At 37.0% G+C, this 22,429-nt stretch overlaps 1 protein-coding gene across 4 annotated transcripts; it reads right to left on the bottom strand.

Moving 5' to 3' along the window:
* Positions 1–790: 790 nt before the first annotated feature.
* LOC133777557 (ranBP2-type zinc finger protein At1g67325-like) lies at positions 791–18,766 on the bottom strand. Of its 4 annotated transcripts, XM_062217229.1 has the most exons (8): positions 18,611–18,766; positions 18,383–18,428; positions 17,783–17,919; positions 6,710–6,914; positions 6,231–6,365; positions 5,816–5,928; positions 3,318–3,423; positions 791–1,058 (listed from the first exon to the last, which is right to left on the bottom strand). In XM_062217229.1, exons 1-8 carry the CDS (start codon positions 18,623–18,625, stop codon positions 1,048–1,050), a joined length of 768 nt encoding a protein of 255 aa, XP_062073213.1. In that variant the 5' UTR covers positions 18,626–18,766; the 3' UTR covers positions 791–1,047. The 4 variants fall into 4 exon arrangements, with proteins under 4 accessions (XP_062073213.1, XP_062073212.1, XP_062073211.1 ...); XM_062217228.1 differs by lacking the exon at positions 3,318–3,423 and having other exon boundaries at positions 6,231–6,350; XM_062217227.1 differs by lacking the exon at positions 3,318–3,423 and having other exon boundaries at positions 18,611–18,765.
* Between the last annotated feature and the right edge of the window lie 3,663 nt (positions 18,767–22,429).

Raw genomic sequence — 22,429 nt, 5'->3', positions numbered from 1 at the left:
TAAACACTCATTAATACAATGTAAGTAGATTTCATTTCGGTAGTCAAAGTTAAACTAAAAAACTCAGAATGATATTAGTACACGTAGATAACCAAAAACGTAAGCAAAGAAGATGCTTTGTCTTTGTTGGCTTCCTGTATTGAAAATGTTCAATTCTCATCCATATGTTACGACAATATTATGGTCGGAGAACCCTTTTAAAAAAAAATTCCAGCTATGATATGACAATTGTGTGCCAATTCGTAGCGTAATTAATTGGAAACAATTGTGAGGCTTTGAAATTGAAAGTACATTTTAGACATGAATTGTACATACAAAAACATCAACCTCTTGTTAAATAAAATAAATATGTTATAAACCACTCATTATAAACTATATGCTGTTTGTATAAATGGGATCAACACACACGACAACCATTATTTTACAAAGCAAAGAAGAAATAACAGAATATATACATAGTAAGAAACGACAACCATTAATTGACTTGACTTTATCAAGTACATTGTGTCGTGTACAATGAATCACCTGAGATGATATGTATAGTTCATTCCTGTCGAAAAAGATAAAAGGCTTGTTCTTCTCCAACATGACGGGGCATTTTTCCAAAACCAAATCATGAACCTAACCAAGAGAGAACATTTGCTAACTAAACCAATTCAAATCCAAACGTTAGCATCAGAGTCTTAGCCCATACCAATGGCATCTCGTCATACAAGAAAATACAATGTTTGCGTGTAATACCAAAGCAACAGATCAGAAGAAACACAAGTAAATAAGGGATACGTCCTCATTTTTGTCAGAAATAACCATTTCAAATATATTTCCGAGAACAAATTTGTCTTGATTTTGAAATTCTGTTCCCAACAATAGGTGAAATCTGTGGATTTTTTACACGAAACATAAACCAGAAAGTATTTGAGTAAATTTCAAGAACTAGGTTTCTCAGTTCCACATTCCTTCCTATTACAAACAGTTCGAAAGGGGTAGTTCACGTTGCCGCATTTGCCACAAGTCCAGCTGCCTTCAGGAGCACCAGCATTTGACTGATTAGTAGAACCCTACAAAAAGACGATAATCCCATGAGAATATACAACATTATTTAATGAGAACAAATCGTAGTCCCAGATTTTGCCTTATGCCTACCGGAACATGTATACACCAGATACAGTAAAGCTAAGATTTAGCTTTATAGATAAATTGAAAATTCAGAAGTAATAAATCCACATTTGGCTTTGGACTTAGTTTTACACAAAGTTCACGTTTGGAGAGTAGGATTGAATAATTTTAATCATGTGATTTTATTATAAAATTTGAGAGGAAATTGAAAAAATTAATCAAACTTAAACAATCGCCATAGTATGAAATAACTTAATCTCATTGAAAAACTTTAGATAATTTTATCCTATTCAATTCCCCCATCTTCATGTATTTCAATAGTAAGAAAAGTGAAAAATGGTGAAGAAAAAGAAATGTTTGTTATTTTCTGTGTAAATTTACAGCCTAGAAATTGAGTTTATATACAGTTTTTTATATCAGCCCATCTTTAATACAACATAAATACAATAAAAGAGAATTCCTATAGACTAGGAAACTGGACCATCCTTTGGTAACGTTTTGATTTCTGTTTTTTATTTTCTGACTGTTAACACTCCCCCTCAAACTAGACTATATATCAGCCAACTGTTGATACGTATGAACATAACTGATGTTGAAAATTCCCCCATCAATCTTCTCTTTAATAAAGTGACGATCCACTTCCACGTGTTTAGTTCTGTCATGATATATATGGTTGTGTGCAATACTGATGATAGACTAATTATCACAGTAAAGCTGAATGGAAGCTTCATATTCAATCTTCAGTTCCCCTAACACGCGTCTGATCCATGTTGCTTCGCATATTCCGTGGGCTATGGCTTTGTACTCTGCTTCTGCACTACTTCTTGCAACTACTGTTTGCTTTTTACTTCGCCATATTACCACATTGCCCCACACAATTGTACAATACTCAAATGTAGATTTTCTATCAACTGACCCAACCCAGTTTGCATATGTGAATACTTCAACTTTTCCCTCGGTCGTCTTTCTGAAGAAAAGACCTTTTCCTGGTGTTTGCTTTAGATACCTCAGAATTCTATATATTGCATTAAGATGTCCTTGACATGGATCATGCATGTATTGACTGACCAGACTTACTGCAAATGCAATATCTAGTCTAGTATGAGTATGAGTATGAGAGAGGTAGATAAGCTTCCCTACTAGTTGCTAGTACCTTTCTTTGTCAACTGAGTTTCCTTCGAACATTTTCCTCTTGTCTCCGAGCTCGATTGGAGTTTTTCTAGGTTTACTGCCTAGCATCCCTTTTTGCTCGTGATGAATATGCTCCCCTTGAAGCGAAGTGGGAGTGAAGTATGGAGTATTTTCGAAAAAAGTTACATCACTGGAGATGTAAATTTTCTTGGTGAGGGGTAGTAATAGCGGTAGCCTTTCTGTGTAGGAGAATATTCTAAGAAAATTGTTTTTATGGCTTTAGGATCAAGTTTACTCCGATGTTGGGAGTGCACATGGACAAAGGTGGTGCACCCAAAGACTTTGACTGGCAAGAGTATTTGTGGAAATGTGAGGATAGAGAGATTGAAGAATAGAATATGGTGTCTTGAATTGAAAAGGCCGACTAGGAAGGCGATTGATTAGATAAGTAGCAGTGAGTACAGCATTGCCCCAAAGATATTTGGGAACATGCATGTTGAATATAATAGCACAGGCTACTTCTACGAGGTGACGATTTTTTCTTTCGGCTATTCCATTCTGTTGTAGAGTTTCCACACATGAGCTCTGGTGAACAATCCCATTTTGTAGAAGATAGGGACCGAGAGTGGTATTGAAGTATTCAGTACCGTTATCGGTACGAAGTGTCCGAATAGATGTCTGGTACTATGTTTGGATCATTTTGTGGAAGTTTTGGAATACCTAACAGGTTTCAGATTTGTGCCTAAGAAGGTACACCCAAGTAATTCGCGTATGGTCATCAATGAATGTAATAAACCAACGCTTACCAGAAGAAGTAGTGACCTTAGATGGTCCCCATACGTAACTGTGAATAAGAGAGAAAGGGCTAGAGGGTGTATATAGTTTGTGAGGAAATGAAACACGAGTATATTTAGCAAATTGGCAAATATCACATTGAAAATCAGCAACATTTTTATTGAAAAACAAGGAAACAAATGACTTAAATATAAAAAAACTTGGATGTCCAAGTCGACAATGCCAGAAAATAATTTTTTGAGAAGTTGAATCAAAAGATGAATTAGAAATAGAACTTGAAGTTAAACAGTGCAGATAAGGCAGCTCTTTGTTCGGGTGCTGAAAGAAATAAAGTCTGTCACGAATCCTAGCACTGCCAATCGTCCTCCCCAATGATAGATCCTGAAATTGACAAGAATTAGACATAAATTTAGCAAGACAGCGATTATTAGAGGTTAATTTTTGAACAGAGATTAAGTTGCATTGTAAAGAAGGAACAAAGAGAACTGATAAAAGAAATAAATCAGCAGACAATTTTATGGTGCCAATTCCTGCAATAGGTGAGTGAGTACCATCTGCAATCTTAACACTAGAGGCAGTAGAGCAGTAGAGCAGAGACTATAAGAATCAAATAAATGAAGTAAACCTGTCATGTGATCAGTTGCCCCTAAATCGATGATCCATGGTGTATGGGAAGAGGAAGAGAAATTACTAGAGTGTGCAACAGAAGCACTATGAGACTCTGGACCAGACTTGGGTTTTATGGATGATTGACTAAGGAGTGTGTATAAATGTTCGAGTTGTTCCTTACTGAATGAAGGGGCAACAGTACTGCTATGAGTAGTGCTACTCTCAGTCTGGGTTTGGTAGGCCTTTTTGTCATTCTAGCGACGGGGAGTCCAATTTGGTGGTTTGCCATGAATTTCCCAATAAGTGGAGTGAGTGTGACCATGACGTTGACAGTGATTACACCAAGGTCGGTCACCCTTGCAATTAGGTCGAGGAACAAGATTTGATCTGCCAAATGGTGGTGGACCAGACTTTGAGACAAGAGCTGAACTCTCTACAGGCAATAATTCTGGAGTAGTGAGCATGACGCGACAACGTGCTTCTTCACGTGTGACCTCATAGAAAGCTTCTTCCGTGTCAGGAAACGGAGAACGACTCACCAAACGACCACGAACTTCATCAAGATTACGGTTCAACCTAGTAAGAAACTCAAAGACCCGCTCTTTTTCTAATTGTTGGTGCTAAAGAGTGGTGCAGGTAGCACACAAAGGAGTGGTATCCATATACAAATCGAGTCTTGTAAGTCTGAAAAGTATTGGGTAACAGTGCGATTACCTTGTTTGATTTCTTTGAGTTTGATACGAATTTAAAAAAATCTGAGGCATTCCCAAGATCAAAGTACATTTTTTTAGCAGCATCCCATACTTCCTTAGCAGTTTTAAAAAATAAATACCTGCGACTAATCTTTGGATCCATTGAATTGACAAGTCATGCAAGGACAATAGAATTCTCAGCCTGTCATACCTTGTAGGTTGAGTCAGTCAATGGAGGGGCAGCAAGGTCACCGGTGAGATATCCGAGTTTGCCACGTCCGCAAATGACTAACTTTACTGACTGTGCCCATTGTAAATAGTTCCTACCATCGAGTTTGTAGGCTGTGATGTGGAAAGAACTGGTATCATGACTATAAATGGAGCCAGAGGACTGACTCTGGGCCTGAGTTTGGGCTGGAATTGAGTTAGGCCCACTAATTTGAGAGGAGATTTCTTCACTACCTGACATGCTCACACGTGGCTAGAGCCGGCAAGTGGGGATGGATCTATCAAAGGAGTTTTTGGCACCTTGTGTGTCAAGAGGCCAAGGCTCACGGACCGAGGCAATATGTGCCCTTTTTTTTTTTTTGCTAGTTGGAGGGTGTGACTGAGGCTGAGTGATGCCGGGCTGGACTGAGGGCAACGAACGGAGGCTGGACGAATGAAGTGCCGGACTGGAGAATGCAACCGAGGCTGGACAAACAAAGTGCAAGGTGGCAGAAGGATACAGAGGTTGTTGGAGATGCCACAACAGCCAGAGGTGTCGCGTGGAGTTGCAAAAGCCGCCGAGAGCGTCGGAGATGTCGCGTGGAGTTGTAGAAGCCGCTAGGAATGCCGGAGATGTCACCTGGAGTTGCAAAAGCTGCCAGCACCGGAGAGGACAACCGGAGCAGGACAGAAAAATTGCCGAGAAGAAAAAAAAAAGCCTTACGACTCTTATACCATGAAAAAATGGTGAGGAAAAAGAAATGTTTCTTATTTTCAGTGTAAATTTACAACCTAGAAATTGAGTTTATATACAAGTTTTTATATCAAACCATCTTTAATACAACATAAATACAATAAAAGAGAATTCCTATAGACTAGGAAACTGAACCATCCTTTGGTAACGTTTTGATTTCTGTTTTTTATTTTCTGACTGTTAACAAAAAGATATTACAACTTTGTATCCAACTTATTTTCAACTTATTTTCTCCTAATCTGTTGTTGGCAAATAATCATTCTATATTTTCTCTCATATTTTTTTAACCGAATTCCATTTTACAAACATAACCTGAAAATATGATGAAGCCAACATTAGGCCTCTTAGATATATCCCAACTGATTTGAACCATGCTTTTCATCATACGGTACAAAATTTATCAGTGTGAAAGTCCATTCTTGAAGACCATGAAAGTAGCAAATATATCAGTGTGAAATAGGAACAGTAGAATAGCACCCCATTAATTAAACTAATTATAAGAAACACTTACAAGAGAAGGTCTGGCAGCTCCACATTTCTTTATGTTGCATACAGTTCTAAAAGCAAAGTTTACATTCTCACATTTGGGACATATCCAATCCCCATCATATGAACCATCTGGACCTGCAAACTCAAGAAGATAAAAGTTTCTAAAGACTAACTCACAGTTAATACATACATACTAAACAATTTTTAACAAGTACATAGCCTCTTCATTACAAGTCAACCATTTCTCAGAAAAGATATTAGAGAAATTCTACAAATTTAATGTGATATGAGGCAGAACAGAACAGGCAACTCAGCATTAAGAGGGTGAAATAACATAACAAAAGCGTGAACTATTACAGCAATCAAGCACCGCTACATTACTGCCTGAAAAGATGATAGTAAAAGCAGAATGGGTCTCCAAACAAGGCAGAAATTACCCCCACGGCGTTTCCTGGAAGCAGGATTTTCAGGTATCATACTCATTCCTCCAGACCAAGGAGATCCAGGAAAACCAAATCCATATCCATTCATAGTTGAAGGTGATGCGTAACCCATTCCTGAGTCACCAAAACCTATAAGTTACACAAGCCTTTCAGTGAGATGTATCTTACATGCTTTGTATAGATCATATGTAATGGTACCAACCATGCATCATATTTTAAGTCCAAAAAACGTTGTGATAGCTGTCAATAATGGAACTGGGAAATCCAGTGAATTCAAAGATTTTGACAAAGTTATGGCCAAAATATTTAAATATAAGAAGAATAAATGTTTAGTTTAATTCCTCTTCTTTGATCCTATTAAAACTTTATTAACTGCTTCTCCATGTGTTTTCTATGCAGCAAATTCTTTGTTCTACTAATTATGAACAAATGACTGAAAAGAAATTACACAATGAGTGAGTGCAAGAGAGAACCTCCATAACCTCCGGGTGGAAATGTGGGGACTGGAGGGCCATATGCTCCATGAGCAACAGGGGGTGCACCATAGTCGTAATGCATTCCAGAATGTGGAATTGGGGACCCATACCTGGTGGATACTCCATATGGCATTGGAGGAGGCCCAAAACCTCCGATATAAAAGGGAGGAGGGTTATTGTAATGACTTGTCATTGGAGCATGCTGAAAAAAAAAATTAATGGTATGTGAGTTACAGATAAGCCTCAGTCGATCGATAGCTCCTATTCTCAATTTCATGACATCTTTACAGAAAAGACATGATATACAAAACTATTCTAAGCTAACATGCTTGTTAAGTCCAGGTTGGTAGTTTTACTCTTGTCCTCTTTATATTGTTATTCCCAGAACTTCCAACCTGAAGAAACAATTTCCAAACTACCAAAATCCCATATTTAAGTTTCTTTTCTATCCTTCCCCCTGGTTTGAACAAAATTTGAGAAGATTTGACTTGGACACTGATTACTCAATAACACTTGCTGAAGAAAATGGTATGAGAGAAATTATTTTTATTTATGTATTCTCTATCTTTTACAGCATAGAAGTAAGCTATATATACAATAAACAACTAAGACCCTTCATATTAAAAAATAAATACAATAAATAAAAATTCCTATAGACTAGGATGGTCAAATAACAATTGGAAACATAAATTCCTTGCTGTCAACATATGACAACCAATTACTAGCTTGATTCCTAGTTTGGAGCCGAGTTCACTGAAATTAGGGCGATGGAGAGTTTTAGTTAAGATTAAGGGAACATGCTTCAAGGTGATGATCTTGCCTTCAATCTTCTCATTGATGAAATGACGATCAATTTCGACATATTTGGTTCTATCATGATGGACTGAATTCTTTGCAATTACTATAGCTGATTGATTATCACAAAAAATATTTAGAGGGCCTTCACGGCGGATTCTGAGTTCAACAAGTAAGCGTTTCAGCCACATTCCTTCACAAATTCCATGTGCTAAGGCACGAAATTCTACTTCAGCACTGCTACGAGCTACTACTTGCTGCGCCAAGATACGAGATTTCCCCAAATATAGGAGCAGTATCCAGACGTGGATCTTCGATCAGTGAGAGAAGCTGCCCAATCTGCATCTATGTAGATTTTAAGATCCCTGTGTGTTGACTGCGTTTTTAGCCAACGACGTGAGAACGTCAATAACGACAAGCCTTCAAGAGAATATAAATACACAGATAGTTTATATAAAGAAAATAAAGAACACAAGAGATTTTATAGTGGTTCAGCCCCGATTGTCGGTAATAGCCTAATCCACTTAGAGTTGTGATTTATAGACCTATACTCAAGATCAGATGGACTGAGCCAACTGAGTTTCTTCAGTACAGATTGTGAAAATACAAGAATTCTCTCTAATTTCAGCACTCTCTCTCTAGAATAAACAGACCCAATTTTCTCTCTCTAGAAAGAAGAAGCAGAAGAAGCCCTCTCTCATCCCATAAACTCTCTATTTATAGGCCTGGGATCCTCAACTGATATCCCCTTATGATAGGGATATTTTATTATATTTATTACATTTAAACATTCAAAATTCGAAATGTAACAAACCCCCCATTTGTGGGAAGAATGAGAGATTCCCGCGTATGTTGTTGGAGTTGTGTCTGACTTAGTCTCCTCTAGCTAGTTGGTCCACCTCCTACTCACTACCCATGCAAGTGCTGGTTGAACATGCATGGTGGTAGGACATGTTTTTGGGTGGGTTGAACGTGCATGGTGGTAGGACATGCACTTCTCTCCTCTAACATGGCACTCTCCTCTAGCATGCCATGTTCCTCCTTGAACCAATCTCCTTGGCTTCTCCTCGGACCAAGGTGGTCCGAGACAACCTCCTTGGCACTTCACCTTGGACAACATTGAGGCAACCTCCTCCATGACATCTCACCTTGGACAAGGTCAAGGCATTCTCCTTTAGCATCTCCCAAACATGTCCGATCGAACATTGTATAGGCTCTCCTTATCAAAATCTAAGTCTCCATTCTCTTGCATGAGACTCCTCCTCCTTAGCTACTTACCTTGGACACGTTCGAGCCAACACTTAGAAAACCTTGGGAGGCTTACCTCCTACACACCCTTGGGGTCTCCTAGGACCACATCCTCCTTGGGGTCTCCTAGGACCACTTTCTCCTTGGGGTCTCCTAGGACCACATCCTCCTTGGGGTCTCCTAGGACCATTCCCCTTAACTCTCCTAGAATGCATTCCCCTTAGCCTCCTAGGATGCATCTTCCTATTTTTTGGGTATAACACTGTGAAAAGCTTTTCTGAACATTAGCCCTTTTCCTAGTGTTCCTTTGAGGTACCTAAGAATCCGATAGACAGCATCCATGTGTTCCCCTGCGGGATTGTTGAGAAATTGACTAACACTTACAACAAAGCTTATATTAGGCCGAGTGTGATTTAGGTAGATTAAGTTTCCCACAAGACGTTGGTACCTTCCTCGATCAACTTTTATTTTGTCTGTCTGTGCTCCAAGTTTGGTATTAGGATCCATCGGTGTATCAAATGGCTTGCATCCAATCATCCCTGTTTCCTGTAAGAAGTCGATGACATATTTTCGTTGAGTGACTGAGATGCCTAGGCTGGATCTTGCTACTTCCATCCCTAGGAAGTATCTTAATTGTCCTAGATCCTTTATCTCAAATTCACTGGAGAGGAGCTGCTTGAGATGAGTAATTTCCTCCATGAAATTTCCTGTAACCACAATATCATCGACATAAACTATTAACACCGTTAGTTTTCACCCTACTGAATGTTTTACAAACAAAGTGTGATCTGACTAGCATTGAGTGTAGCCATCTTCCTTTAGAACTTTTGTAAACCTGTCAAACCAGGCTCAAGAGGATTGCTTGAGGCCATAAAGAGATTTATTGAGTTTGCACACCTTTCCCTTAGTGAATCTGCCCTCAAATCCTGGAGGGATATCCATGTATACTTCTTCCACTAGATCTCCATTAAGAAATACATTCTTTACATCAAGTTGGAATAAAGGCCATTCTTTGTTTACTGTAATCGGCAAGAGAACTCGAATGGTGTTCAACTTAGCAACACGAGCAAACGTGTTGACAATTTTGAAAATCAAAGGGTGTGACTTTCTAGTTCCCTCATTTATAAGGATTGTTTAATATTCTGTAATTACAGTTGTGATTAGTGTATAGCCTATATAATACTAGCCCTAGGTTGTAAATTTGTATCACATAAATAAAATACAGAAAGAAAGGTGATATTTTCCTCACCATTTTTACATGGTATCAAAGCTTTAAGGCTCCTTCGGTCCTCTCTGTTTCCTTTTGTTCCCAGCCACATCTTTCTTTGACATCCAGACCTTCTCTTGGCAGTTCCAGTTCGACCACCGTCACCTAGTCGCACGGCCTCCTGCAACTCTCTCTGAAGCTCTCAGCTCTGAAGCTCTCGACCGAACCCCATCGCACCACTCCGGTGTCCTCTCGAATCGTACGGCGCCCAGAAGTTCTCGGCATCCTTTCCAACTCAGGAGCTCTCAACCACAATCTTCGACATCACTCTCGCTTGAGCTCTCGACTCCAAGTCTCTTGCTGCATCCATCTCATCCCTAGTCTCGGGCGTGCACAGTCCTTAGACGCTCGGACTTCTCTGAAGTTCAATCGGTCCCTGGGTCGCATAAGTCACCATGTCTACACGTAAAGAAAATTCATCTCAAAAGATTGGGCCTTACTCAGCCCAAACACAACCCACCGACATCCCTAATTCTAATCCCAATTTGGCCCATCATCAACCCATCATTGCACCTATCAAGTTCAGTCCCACAATAAGTTTTTCTCATAATAGTGGGCCTACCCAAATCCAAGCCCAATCTCAGGCCCATAACCAGTTCACCTTTGCTTCTATCAAAACTGGTAATTTTTCTTCAAACACCATGGATAATAGATTCCAGCGCAACTGATCACATGGCAGGTTTTCCTCACTGGTTTGATTCATATTATCCGTATTCCACTAAATCTAGTGTCAAAATTGCAGATGGCTTACTCTCCTATTGTAGGAATTGGCACCATTACATTGTCTGCTGATTTATATCTTAAATCAATTCTTTATGTATTGTCTTTGAAATGCAATTTAATCTCTATTTATAAGTTAACTGCTAATAATCACTACCTTGCTAAATTTGTGTCAAATTCTTGTCACTCTCAGGATCTATTATCAGGGAGGACGATTGGCAGTATTAGGATTCGTGACGGACTTTATATCTTTGATGGACAAAGAAGAGAGCAACCTTCTCAACTTCGTTTGGATTCAAAATCTATTTCTAATTCCTATGTTTTCAGAATCTGTTTTTGATTCAATTTCTCAAAAAATTATGTTATGGTCCTGTCGACTTGGGCATCCAAGTTATTTATATTTAAAACAATTATTTCTCTCTTTGTTTATTCATAAAAAGGATGCTGATTTTCAATGAAATATTTGTTAATTTGCTAAACACACACGGGTTTCCTTCCCTCCAAAAATGCATGCACCTTCCCTTCCTTTCTCTTATTCATAGTGACATTTGGTGTGACAGTCAGGATCCCGTGATCCGCAGAGGGAAAGACTAGGTAAAAGCTATGCAATCCCACATCACTTGGGAAAGGTCAAATGTGATGATTCTAAGACTGTGTAGATATGAGACTACACAATTGAAGAGCTTAAATGAATTGATGGGTACTACCTATGCCAACAAGTTGCATATTCTTTTCGGTAACCCATCACTTGAGAACTTCAAAGTTAAGCGTGCATGACCTGAAGTAGTCTCATGATGGGTAACAGCCAGGGAAATTTTCCTAGGAAGCATGCAAGTGAGGACAAAACACACTGGAAAGACTCGTATTAGTTTGTAGGGTCAGTCGTCATTCCAAGAAGCAACCATAATGACGTGAGGCGTTATAAATGGTATCCGAGCCTTGACCCAGCCAAAAGTGTAGCCGATGAGGACGTCGGACCCCTAAGGGTGGGTGATTGTGACAATCAGAATCTCATGATCCGCAAGGGGAAAAATCGGGTAAAAGTTGTGCAATCCCACATCGCTTAAGGAAGGTCAAGTGTGATGATTCTAAGACTATGTAAGTATGGAACTACACAATTGAAGAAGACTTAAATGCAGGGTACTACCTATGCCAACAAGATGCATCTTCTTTTTGGTAGCCCATCACTTGAGAACTCCAAAGTTAAATGTGCTTGACCTGAAGTAGTCTCATGATGGGTGACCTCCTGAGAAGTTTTCCCAGGAAGCATGCGAGTGAGGACAAAGCACGCTGGAAAGGCTCGTGTTGGTTTGCAGAGTCAGCCAGTCATGGTGACGTAAGGCGTTACATTTGGGGTCCCTCAAAAGTTACTACTTCTCATGGTAAGCGTTGGTTTATTACTTTCATTAATGATCACTCACGGATCACTTGGGTTTATCTGCTTAAACATAAGTTTGAAGCTGGTCCTATTTTTCAAAACTTTCATCATATGATTCAAACGGAGTTTTCAAACTTCTATTCGGACACTTCGTACTGACAATGGTAGTGAATATTTCAATACTACTCTTAGTCTCTTTCTCCTTTATTGTGGGATTATTCATCAAAGCTCTTGTGTGGATACACCACAACAAAATGGGGTGGTTGAGTAGAAAAATCGTCACCTATTAGAAGTTGCCCGTGCTTTCATGCTTACCATGCATGTTCCAAAATATCTTTAGAGTGATGATGTCCTCATTGCTACTTATCTCATTAATCGCCTTTCCAGTCGACCCCTTCAGTTCAAAACACCATACTTTGTGTTTCAAACTCTGTATCCTCATGTGTCCACCAATTCTCTGCCAGTCAAAGTTTTTGGTTGCACTTCTTTTGTTCACATTCACTCTCAAAATCAGAGTAAACTTGATCCTAAAGCCATTAAGACAGTGTTTTTGAATTATTCTTCTACACAGAAAGGCTATCAATGCTATTGTCCTCTCACCAGAAAATCCTATACCTCACGTGATGTCACCTTCTTCGAAATACTCCTTACTTCACTCCCACCTCGCTTCAGGGGGAGAATCATAATCATCACGAGCAAGAAGCTTAATGGTCGTGGGAATTAGAATTGCCTCTATCCCCTCCTCTCTCTCTTCAGATCCTAAAATCACTCCTGTCTCTTCTCCAGAGCCTGAAATCACTCCTTAATCTTCTTCTAAGCCTGAACATCAACCCTCTCACAACGATAGAACTTCTTCTCCTCAAGACCAACATAAAGAACTACGGGTATACTCCAGAAGGAATAAACAAATGACGAATCTCCATCACAGTCAAGAGCCCAATCCGGAGGTAGATTCACTACTTTCAAAAGATCCAGGTCCTCTACCCTCTAAACCTCCTTCTGATTTAGATATTCCTATTGCATTGAGAAAGGGAACTAGAACTTGCACTCAACACCCTATTTCACAATTTATTTCTTATTCAAAATTTTCATCGCCATTTAAATCTTTTACCTCTAGTTTGTCAGATATTGTGATTCCCAAGAATATTGATGAAACACTTGGTACTCAATAGAAATCAGCAGTCCTTGAAGAGATGAGAGCACTCGAACAGAATGGAACTTGGAAATTAGTGGAAATGCCACCTGGAAAGAGGGTGATAGGGTGCAAATGGGTGTTTACTGTCAAATACGATGCTAGCGGATCTATTGAGGGGTACAAAGCTCGGTTAGTTGCCAAGGGTTTTTCTCAAATCTACGGAATTGATTACACAGAAACTTTCACTCCAGTTGCCAAACTCAACCCTGTTAGAGTACTACTCTCACTTGCAGTGAACCTGGATTGGGAGTTGCATCAGCCTGATGTGAAGAATGCATTCTTGAATGGTGATTTAGAAGAAGTATATATGAGTCAACCCCCAAGTTTTGAAAATCCTCCCAATACAACTAAAGTCTGCAAGCTGAACAAGTCTCTACATGGCTTGAAACAATCTCCTTGAGCATGGTTCAACCGTTTCCTGAAAGCAGTCAAGGGACTTGGATACATGCAAGGTCAGACTGATCATACTCTGTTTATTAAACACTTCAAGAAGGGAAAAATGTCAGTGTTAATTGTGTATGTTGATGACATAATTATCATTGGTAACAACAATGAAGAAATGAATTTGATCAAAGAAATGTTGGCAAAAGAGTTCGAAGTCAAGAATCTCAGTTCACTCAAGTATTTTCTAGGGATGGAATTTGCTAGAAGCAAGAAGGTTATTTCTGCGTCCCAAAGAAAATATACTCTTGATCTTCTAAAAGAGACAGGTATGCTTGGAAGTAAGCCAAGCAAAACTCTAATTGAGCTCGGAGACAAAAAGAGGATGTTTGAAAGAAATCCAGTTGATAAAAGAAGGTATCAATAGCTAGTAGAAAAGCTAATCTACCTCTCACACACCAGACCAGATATTACCTTCGCAGTAAGTCTTGTCAGTCAATATATGCATGATTCATGTCAAGGACATCTCAATGCAGTATATAGAATTCTAAGGTATTTTAAGCAAACTCCAGGAAAAAATCTTTTCTTCCAAAAGACAACTGAAAGGAAAGTTGAAGTGTTCACAGATGCAGACTGGGCTAGCTCAATTGATGATAGAAAGTCTACATCTGGATATTGCACAATGGTATGGGTGAATGTGGTAACATAGCGAAGTAAGAAGCAAACAGTGGTTGCTAGAAGCAATGCAGAAGTAGAATATAGAGTCATGGCCCATGGAGTGTGAAGCAATAGGGATCAAATGCCTATTAGAGGAGTTGAAGATTGAATATAAAGCCCCTATTCAGCTTTATTGCGATAGCCAATCTACCATTAGTATTGCCCATAACCCTATACATCATGACAAAACTAAACACGTTGAAGTGGATCGTCATTTTATTCAGGAGAAGAATGATGGAGGAATTATCAGCATTAAATATGTCCAAACAGATCATCAGCTGGCTGATATTCTCACAAAAGGGTTATCTAACAGGTATTTGATTTCCTAATAAACAAGCTTGGACTCATCAATATCTATAGTCCAGCTTGAGGGGGAGTGTTGACAATTATGGAAATCAAAGGGTGTGACTTTCTAGTTCCCTCATTTATAGGGATTGTTTAGTATTCTGTAATTAAAGTTGTGATTAGTGTATAGCTTATATAATACTAGCCCTAGGTTGTAAATTTGTATCACAGAAATAAAATACTGAAAGAAATGTGATCTTTTCCTCACCATTTTTACAAAAAGTCTCTTGGTAATCAATGCCATAGGAATGAGTGAACCCTTTGGCCTCTAAGCGGGCCTTGAATCTTTCAATGCTTCCATCCGCCTTATGCTTGATTGAGAAGATCCATTTGTAGCCAACTGTGCGTTTGCCAAGAGGTAGATCTATGAGGATCCATGTTTCATTCTTATCAAGTTCTCTAAGTTCTTCCATTGGCAACCTTCCAATCAGGAATCTGTAGGGCTTCCTGGACCGATGTGGGAACCTGAACTTGGTCCAACGAGGTGATAAAGGCTCTATATGTAGGAGATAGGCTTGAGTAACTCAGATAATTGTGAATGGGATGTTGAGTGCAAGAGCGCACCCCTTTTCTGTGAGCAATGGGGATGTTCAGATCATCTAACACATTTTCTTCCATAATAGGTTTAGGTCTAGCGTCTTCCGGTGTTTTTTCAAGGATGAATGAGATCGGATCATATTCTTGACCTTGCTGAGTTTGTGTAGTGGCTTGCCCAATGCTTACTAGTTGTTTCTTTCTCCTTGAGTAAATCTGGATCTCTTTGCTTGGGATGGGACAGGACTTGGAGAGATTGGATGAGGAGTTCTTGGCTCATTGGATTTGGCTAAATGTTGAGGTAGGACCTCTTTGCTAGGAATGTGAATAGGCCTTTAAGAGATTGGATGAGAATTTCTTGGCTCATGTGATTCAACTGAAAGTCCCAATTTTGCAATTCCTAACTATGGTTCTCCCCTGGAATTGTAGAATTGGTGTAATAAGACTAATCTTCAAAGAAAGTGACATCTATGGAGTGGAACAACTTTTTGGAAATTGGACAGTAGCATTTGTAGCCTTTTTTATTGGATGAGTAGCCAAGGACACATGGCATCGAGTTTGCTTCGGTGTGAGAAGTGAACATGGACAAATGCAACACAGACAAAGACAGGAAAGGGGAATTTGAGACAAGATGTGAGGATATGATTCAAGAAGGATTTGCAGCGGAGTTTTGAACTTTAGGACTCGTGATGACATTCTATTTATGAGATAGGTGGCTGTGAGGACATTCTATTTATGAGATAGGTGGCTGTGAGGACAGCTTCACCCCAAAATCTTTTTGGAACATGAGATGAAAAAAGTAATGATCGAGCTACCTCAAGTAAATGACGAATTTTGCGTTCGGCCACACCATTTTGTTGTGGTGTGTCGACGCAAGAACTTTGATGAATAATCTCATGCGAATGCAAATATGGTCCCAGGACAAAATTGAAGAAGTCACGAGCATTGTCGGATTTTAATACCTGAATGTTTGTTTGAAATTGGGTTTGAATCATTTTGTGAAAGTTTTGGAAAATCTGATTTGTTTCATACTTTTCTTTCATGAGGAATGTCCAACTTGAGCGGCTATGATCGTCAACTAGTAACAAAAACCAATGTGTCCCACTGATATTCTGAATTTTGGATGGTCCCCAAATATCCTCGTGACTGAGTGAGAAGGGATGAGAGGGTTGATGAGGTCTTGGGGCAATAGAGTGACGAGAGTGCTTAAAAAATTGCCAAATATCACACTGGAGAGACTGAGGGTTTATATTGACAAATAGGGATGGGAATAAGTGTTTGAGGTGCACGAAATTTGGATGACTTAGACAGTAATGCCATAATGTGCTTGTGCTGATTTTGTTGGACTGGTTTACTGATGTAAGAGATTGACACTGAGAGAGAGAGACAACAATGATTTCCATGGTTAGAAAGGATTTTAATTTTTAGCAAATACAAGCCCTTATTGAACTCAGCCTAGCTAATCATCATCCCCGATTCCACATCCTGAAAACACAAAAATTAGCAGTAAACTTAGATCTCTATTCAGTTTGCTCACTGAGATTAAATTACAATCAAGGTTGGGAACGTAAAGAACAGAATTTAAAACAAGACTTGGTGTGATTGTTATGGTCCCAATTCCGTCTATTCTCGAACATAAGCCATCTACTATGTGTCCCAATTCTGTCTATTCTCGAACAGAAGCCATCTGCTATGCGGACAGTGCTATCTTTGGAGCATTTGCAAAAAAATGAAAATAGTGATCTATCACCTGTCATGTGGTCTGAAGCACCAGAATCCACAATCCAATGGGTATAGCGATTTGAATAACCTAGAGTGCACGAGTGTTGCTTTGTTGTGCAACTAAAGAGAAATATTGTGAAGAGCTTTGTGCTGCCATAGAGAAATACCAGCAGAGACAAGGCAAAGGAGCACGGATGAGTGGTGCGTCGGAGACGAGGAAGACGCCGAGGAGGAAGACGCCAGAAAAAGAGGTCGTCAGAGGCAGTCATGCGCCTACACGTGCCGACGCATGGCGTAGCTGGCAGAGGAGCGTGTGGCTCACACGCGACTTTGTTGGGCACCAAAGTTCGGGGGTTCGCCCATCGGAAGCTGGGCAATCTCCATGGGCCGAAGGTGAGAATACAATAACACTCGAAAATGGTTTTATAAGATTGAACCTCAAGAATACCAAACCCTAAATTTTTAAGAGAGGGCTGAAGACTATTGCTATGATACCATGAAGAAAATAATATGAGAGAAATTATTTTTATTTATGTAATTTCTATCTTTTAAAACATAAAACTAGGCTATATATACAACAAACAACTAAGACCCGTCATATTCAAAAATAAATACAATAAATAGGAATTCCTAGGAAGCTGAAAAATAATTGAAAACATAAATGGCTTGCCGTCAACATCTGACAACCAATTACTAGCTTGATTTCCTACACATGCATTGCAATCTACAAAATATAAAAGAATACATCAAAATTATTCAATTACTCACACTTGGCAATACTGGAGGACGAGGAGCAGCACATTTTGCGCGGTTGCAAACCGTTCTAAATCCAAAGTTAATATTTCCACATTCAGGACAAGTCCAATCTCCATCACTCCGAGCGTCTAAAATGCAATGGGCTCCAACTTTAGGAAATAAGACAGAATGTATAAAAGACAAAATCTTGGTGATACATTTACCATAGAAAGGAACCACAAATAGATTAAAACCCTATATTGTAATGTAGTTAAGACTGGAGAATCAAGGTCAAATTCGAAATCAAACAATTCTGAAAATGGGACCCCAAAATAACATAAAACAACTCAACACAGAATAAAACAAATTAGAGCCAACATAGCGACTGTTCCAAACATTCATAACAGAAAGCAACATAACTCAAAATAATAAAAACTAAAGCCAACATAGCAACCGTATTTAACATTCATCTCTATGATAATATTGTCAATTCCTCTTGTATGTAGAAATAAAACACGCATTAACAGAAAGAGAATTACAGATAAAATTTAGTAATTGACACGAAAATTAAAAAAAAGAATAGTGCACAAAAGATAATAAATATATATATTCTTTTAAAAAAAATAAGATTACCATCATTGCGAGAGCGTTTTGACCCGAAGGAGCCCCGATTGTCCACCTGCAAATATTCGAAACAACAAATTTTCAGAAAAATGATTTAAATTCGCTTAACCTAAATAATATTCTCTTGAAAAAATAAAAAAGCCATGCAGAAGAAGTATAGAAGTTCAATTTAAAAACTTCAGAAGAACGGAAGAGTTCATATAAACAAAAGTGGAAAGAAGAAGAAGTGTTAACGACATTAGCAGAAGCCATTGATGAAGCAAGTAGAGTTTGCGAAATTTTGACGGCGTTTACTTTGCTCGATTTAGTTTAGGGACCCAAAGCTCAAACGGCGGGGACAAATTGTTTTTGTTTACGAAGAGAGGTGTGTTCATATAGTTGACTCCATGTTGACTCCAAGCCTCCTCTATTATTATCTGACACGTTTACTCAAACTAACGAACGACAAAAAACCCTTCCATAAACAACGACCTGCCGTAGTGACTGGATTTTGTTGTTCACCTCAGTTTTCAATCCATGTTTTTTTTATTTTAGCCGTTTATTTGGTTAACTTTAATGAAATATTATAAATATTTAACAAAATTTTTTAATTATTTAGCAGAATATATATTTAAAACTAATCAAAAATAGATATTGTATAAATTTAAATTCAAATATTATTATTATAATAATATTTAATATAAAGCTACAAATATAATAATTATATTAATATAAATTCAAATTCAAATATTATAAAACAAAATTATTATAATAATATATAATACAAAATCACTAGATATATAATAATTATATTAATATGAATTCAAATATTATAATAATATATAATACAAAACTAGATATTTAAAATTTATATTAATATAAATTTAAATATTATAAAATATCATTATAATAATAATACATAATACATAATCTTAATTTTTATTAAAAAAATTATCATTTATGTTTAAAAAAGTTATCATATTATATACATACTATATACAAGTAACGTGCAATATGCACGTTTGCTTAGTTTTATTTGTAGAATTTATTAATTATTTTTATTGAATTTATATTAATGTCATATAAATTTCAAATAAATATCATATTTTAATTAAATAATTTATTTATTTTTGTTAAGTTTATGTTTGTTCTAGTTTTTTAATTTGGAAGTGACAACAAGAGATTATATATTATATGTTTAACGTAATATTAAACATTATAAGTAGATTTTAAATTTAAGTTTCTTGCTAGTTTAAAAAAAAAAAATTTGTTGCTAATTGACAGTAGATTATATTATATGTTTAATATGATATTATTCTAATAAGTGAGTTTGAGTTTAATTAAATTTTATTTAAGTTATAAAACATATGATTTTATTATTATTAAATAATTATCATTTAAAAATATCTCTAAAATATATTATTTTAATTTATTTGATTATTTATTATTTTTAAATAATTATTATTGTAAAATATCTTAAAAATATCTTATTTAAAAAAAATTAATTATTTATTTAAGTTTAAGTGTTTACAAACTACTGTTTAATATAAGAATATTCCGTTAAAGTTAACATTAAAAAAATAAAAAACCGTTAAAACCAAGAATTTCCGTTATCTACACACTTATTATATAGAAGAAATTTAAAAAACAATCATAAACACTGTTTTAGTTTTATTTTTCTCTTAATATGTTTATGTCATTCTTTTATATATAATATTGTTTATTTATTTGAAATTTATATAACAAAGATACAAGTTTACTAAAAATAATTAATAAATTCTATTAATATAACTAAGCAAGCGTGCATTGCATGTTGCTTGGCATTTCGGTAATTACTTTCCCAGCAATGCATCACTATATTCTCACGGTGATACCATTTTAGTTCCTCTAAACAGGCCAACAGCTTTGCTGTATATGGAGACCAAGAGGAGTAGAAGTTAACAGAGTGGAACAGAATAACGTGGCCAAACTCATCTCGCACCACGACACTCACACCAATAAGACCCTAATGGACACAAAGGGCAACATCCCACGTTTTATTTGAAGCACACACTATTGGACGATTTCCATATTCGATTATGTGTCTACGTGCCAAAACGTAATGGTCCTTAAGTTGAAGTAACAACCACATTATTCCCACCAATGCACAGTCTATTATGGTCCTTTAGCAGAGTATAATCACAAACCCCCTTTGGGTCATGACTACACTTACCTTGTTTGATTTTGTTGCACTCAAACCATAAGTGCGACAACATATATGTATAAACCTTAAAATCTTCCAAAGAAAGTTGTGAAAACATGTCCAATGAAGCAGTGTCAAAATACAATTGACCCTAACCTAAGATTGACTCCCACCATGGTGTGAGTGCCCAACATTCCAAAGAAAAAGGACAAGAGAACAATGAATGGGATAAAGACTCAACCTGTTCACCACAACAAAAGCATCTCAAAGACACAGTGATACCTCTTGAGTTGAGTGTCTACGACATGGGAAAAGTACTAAGGTAGGCACGCCATATAAACAACTTTATCTTTGACAGGATATTTAAACCCCACATATATCTCCACTACCTCAGTAGAGTATCCAAAGAAGAGGAGGACCGATCATGGTCAGCATTCATAATCGCTTTATAGCCGGAGCGAACATTATAATGACCATTTTGATCAAAATGCCAAAATACTCTATCGCCCATGTTGTGAAAACTCAATGGAATATTAACGATTAGGCTACTATCAATCCCCAAAATATCTGCTTAATGAACTTTATATTCCACCATCGAGGTTCCTCAAATAAAAATTTGGGTAATCGCCAAACTCTTATCAACCTCACCAGAGGCATAAGTGTTCTAAAAGTTGATAACTGAGGTAGCTAAGAATCCTTAAAGGGGTGTATATGTTGGGGTTTTATGTCCTAATTAAAACTCAATTTCTTTGTAATCTCATTTTATTATCAATAAAAGAATAGAAATCATTTTTGACTTGGTCAATCACTTTGCTCACATGTTTTATTTTCATGATTATTTGTTTAATATAATTTTTTATTAAATCCCGAGCATATAGCTAATCATATTTATAGTGACGTAATCATAGTGGAATATAAATATGATTATTTATGTTAAAAAATAACTTAGTCCTAAGATTAATCAATGCACAAGATTTACACTGACTTGCCAATATACGATTTAATCTACTTACATATTGTAGTGTTATGTTCTTTCCAGAACATTAGCAAAGTAGATAAGATCGGATGTATTTGTTACATCAGACTGGACCGATATTGACAGTAGATAAGATAAGTAAAACATACCATTATTATTTATTCTAGTCATATCATATAGTTGACCATAGGTCAATTCAATCTCAATTCTGAGTAGTTAGTATTCTAACTGATTGTATTATTTGAGTTCTTTGACTTGTTCATTACCAGCTTACTCTACGGACTAGCCCATACTTACATCTTGGGAACTCGGTAGTATAATTGAGTTGGAGTGTTAATCATATATATGAACATCTATAGCTTCTGATGAAGAAGTGAAACGATGGTTTCCTTTTAGTTTGGTTCAAGGTGCTAAATGATAAAGATCTCATTTCAGTAATTAATATTAGTTTACTGAAATATCATTTACAAGGAACTAAGTGTTTTAAGGATAAAACACAATGAGGGGTAAAACGATATTTTAGTCACATCTCATTGTAGACCGTCTATAGAGGATTGAGTGATTATTATGGTTGTAACAATGGATAACTAATAACGTATCTATATTGCTTATAGAGCGTTCTATGAATTCAAGAGTGCAATTCTGAGTCTTTAGTGGAGTCACGAGGAAGTAAAAAGTTTCTAAATTTATGATAATTTATTGGAGCTTGATTTCATAGGCCCATGGCCCCCACAGTACCTTGGATAAAATCATCTAGATAGTCTCAATTAATTGATTCAATTATCAATTAGAATTATCAAAGTTGATCAGACCAATTTTGGATAGTTTTACATAGTTATGCAATTTAGAGAAGAAAATAGATTTTACGGCAGATTTATTAATTAAGATAGATTGGTGTATAAATTAATAAATAAGTTTA

This window comes from Humulus lupulus, chromosome 5, assembly GCF_963169125.1.
Source record: "Humulus lupulus chromosome 5, drHumLupu1.1, whole genome shotgun sequence".
Classification (NCBI taxonomy): domain Eukaryota; kingdom Viridiplantae; phylum Streptophyta; class Magnoliopsida; order Rosales; family Cannabaceae; genus Humulus; species Humulus lupulus.
Note: the sequence above shows the minus strand (reverse complement) of the source record. Positions and strands in the feature narration are given on the sequence as shown.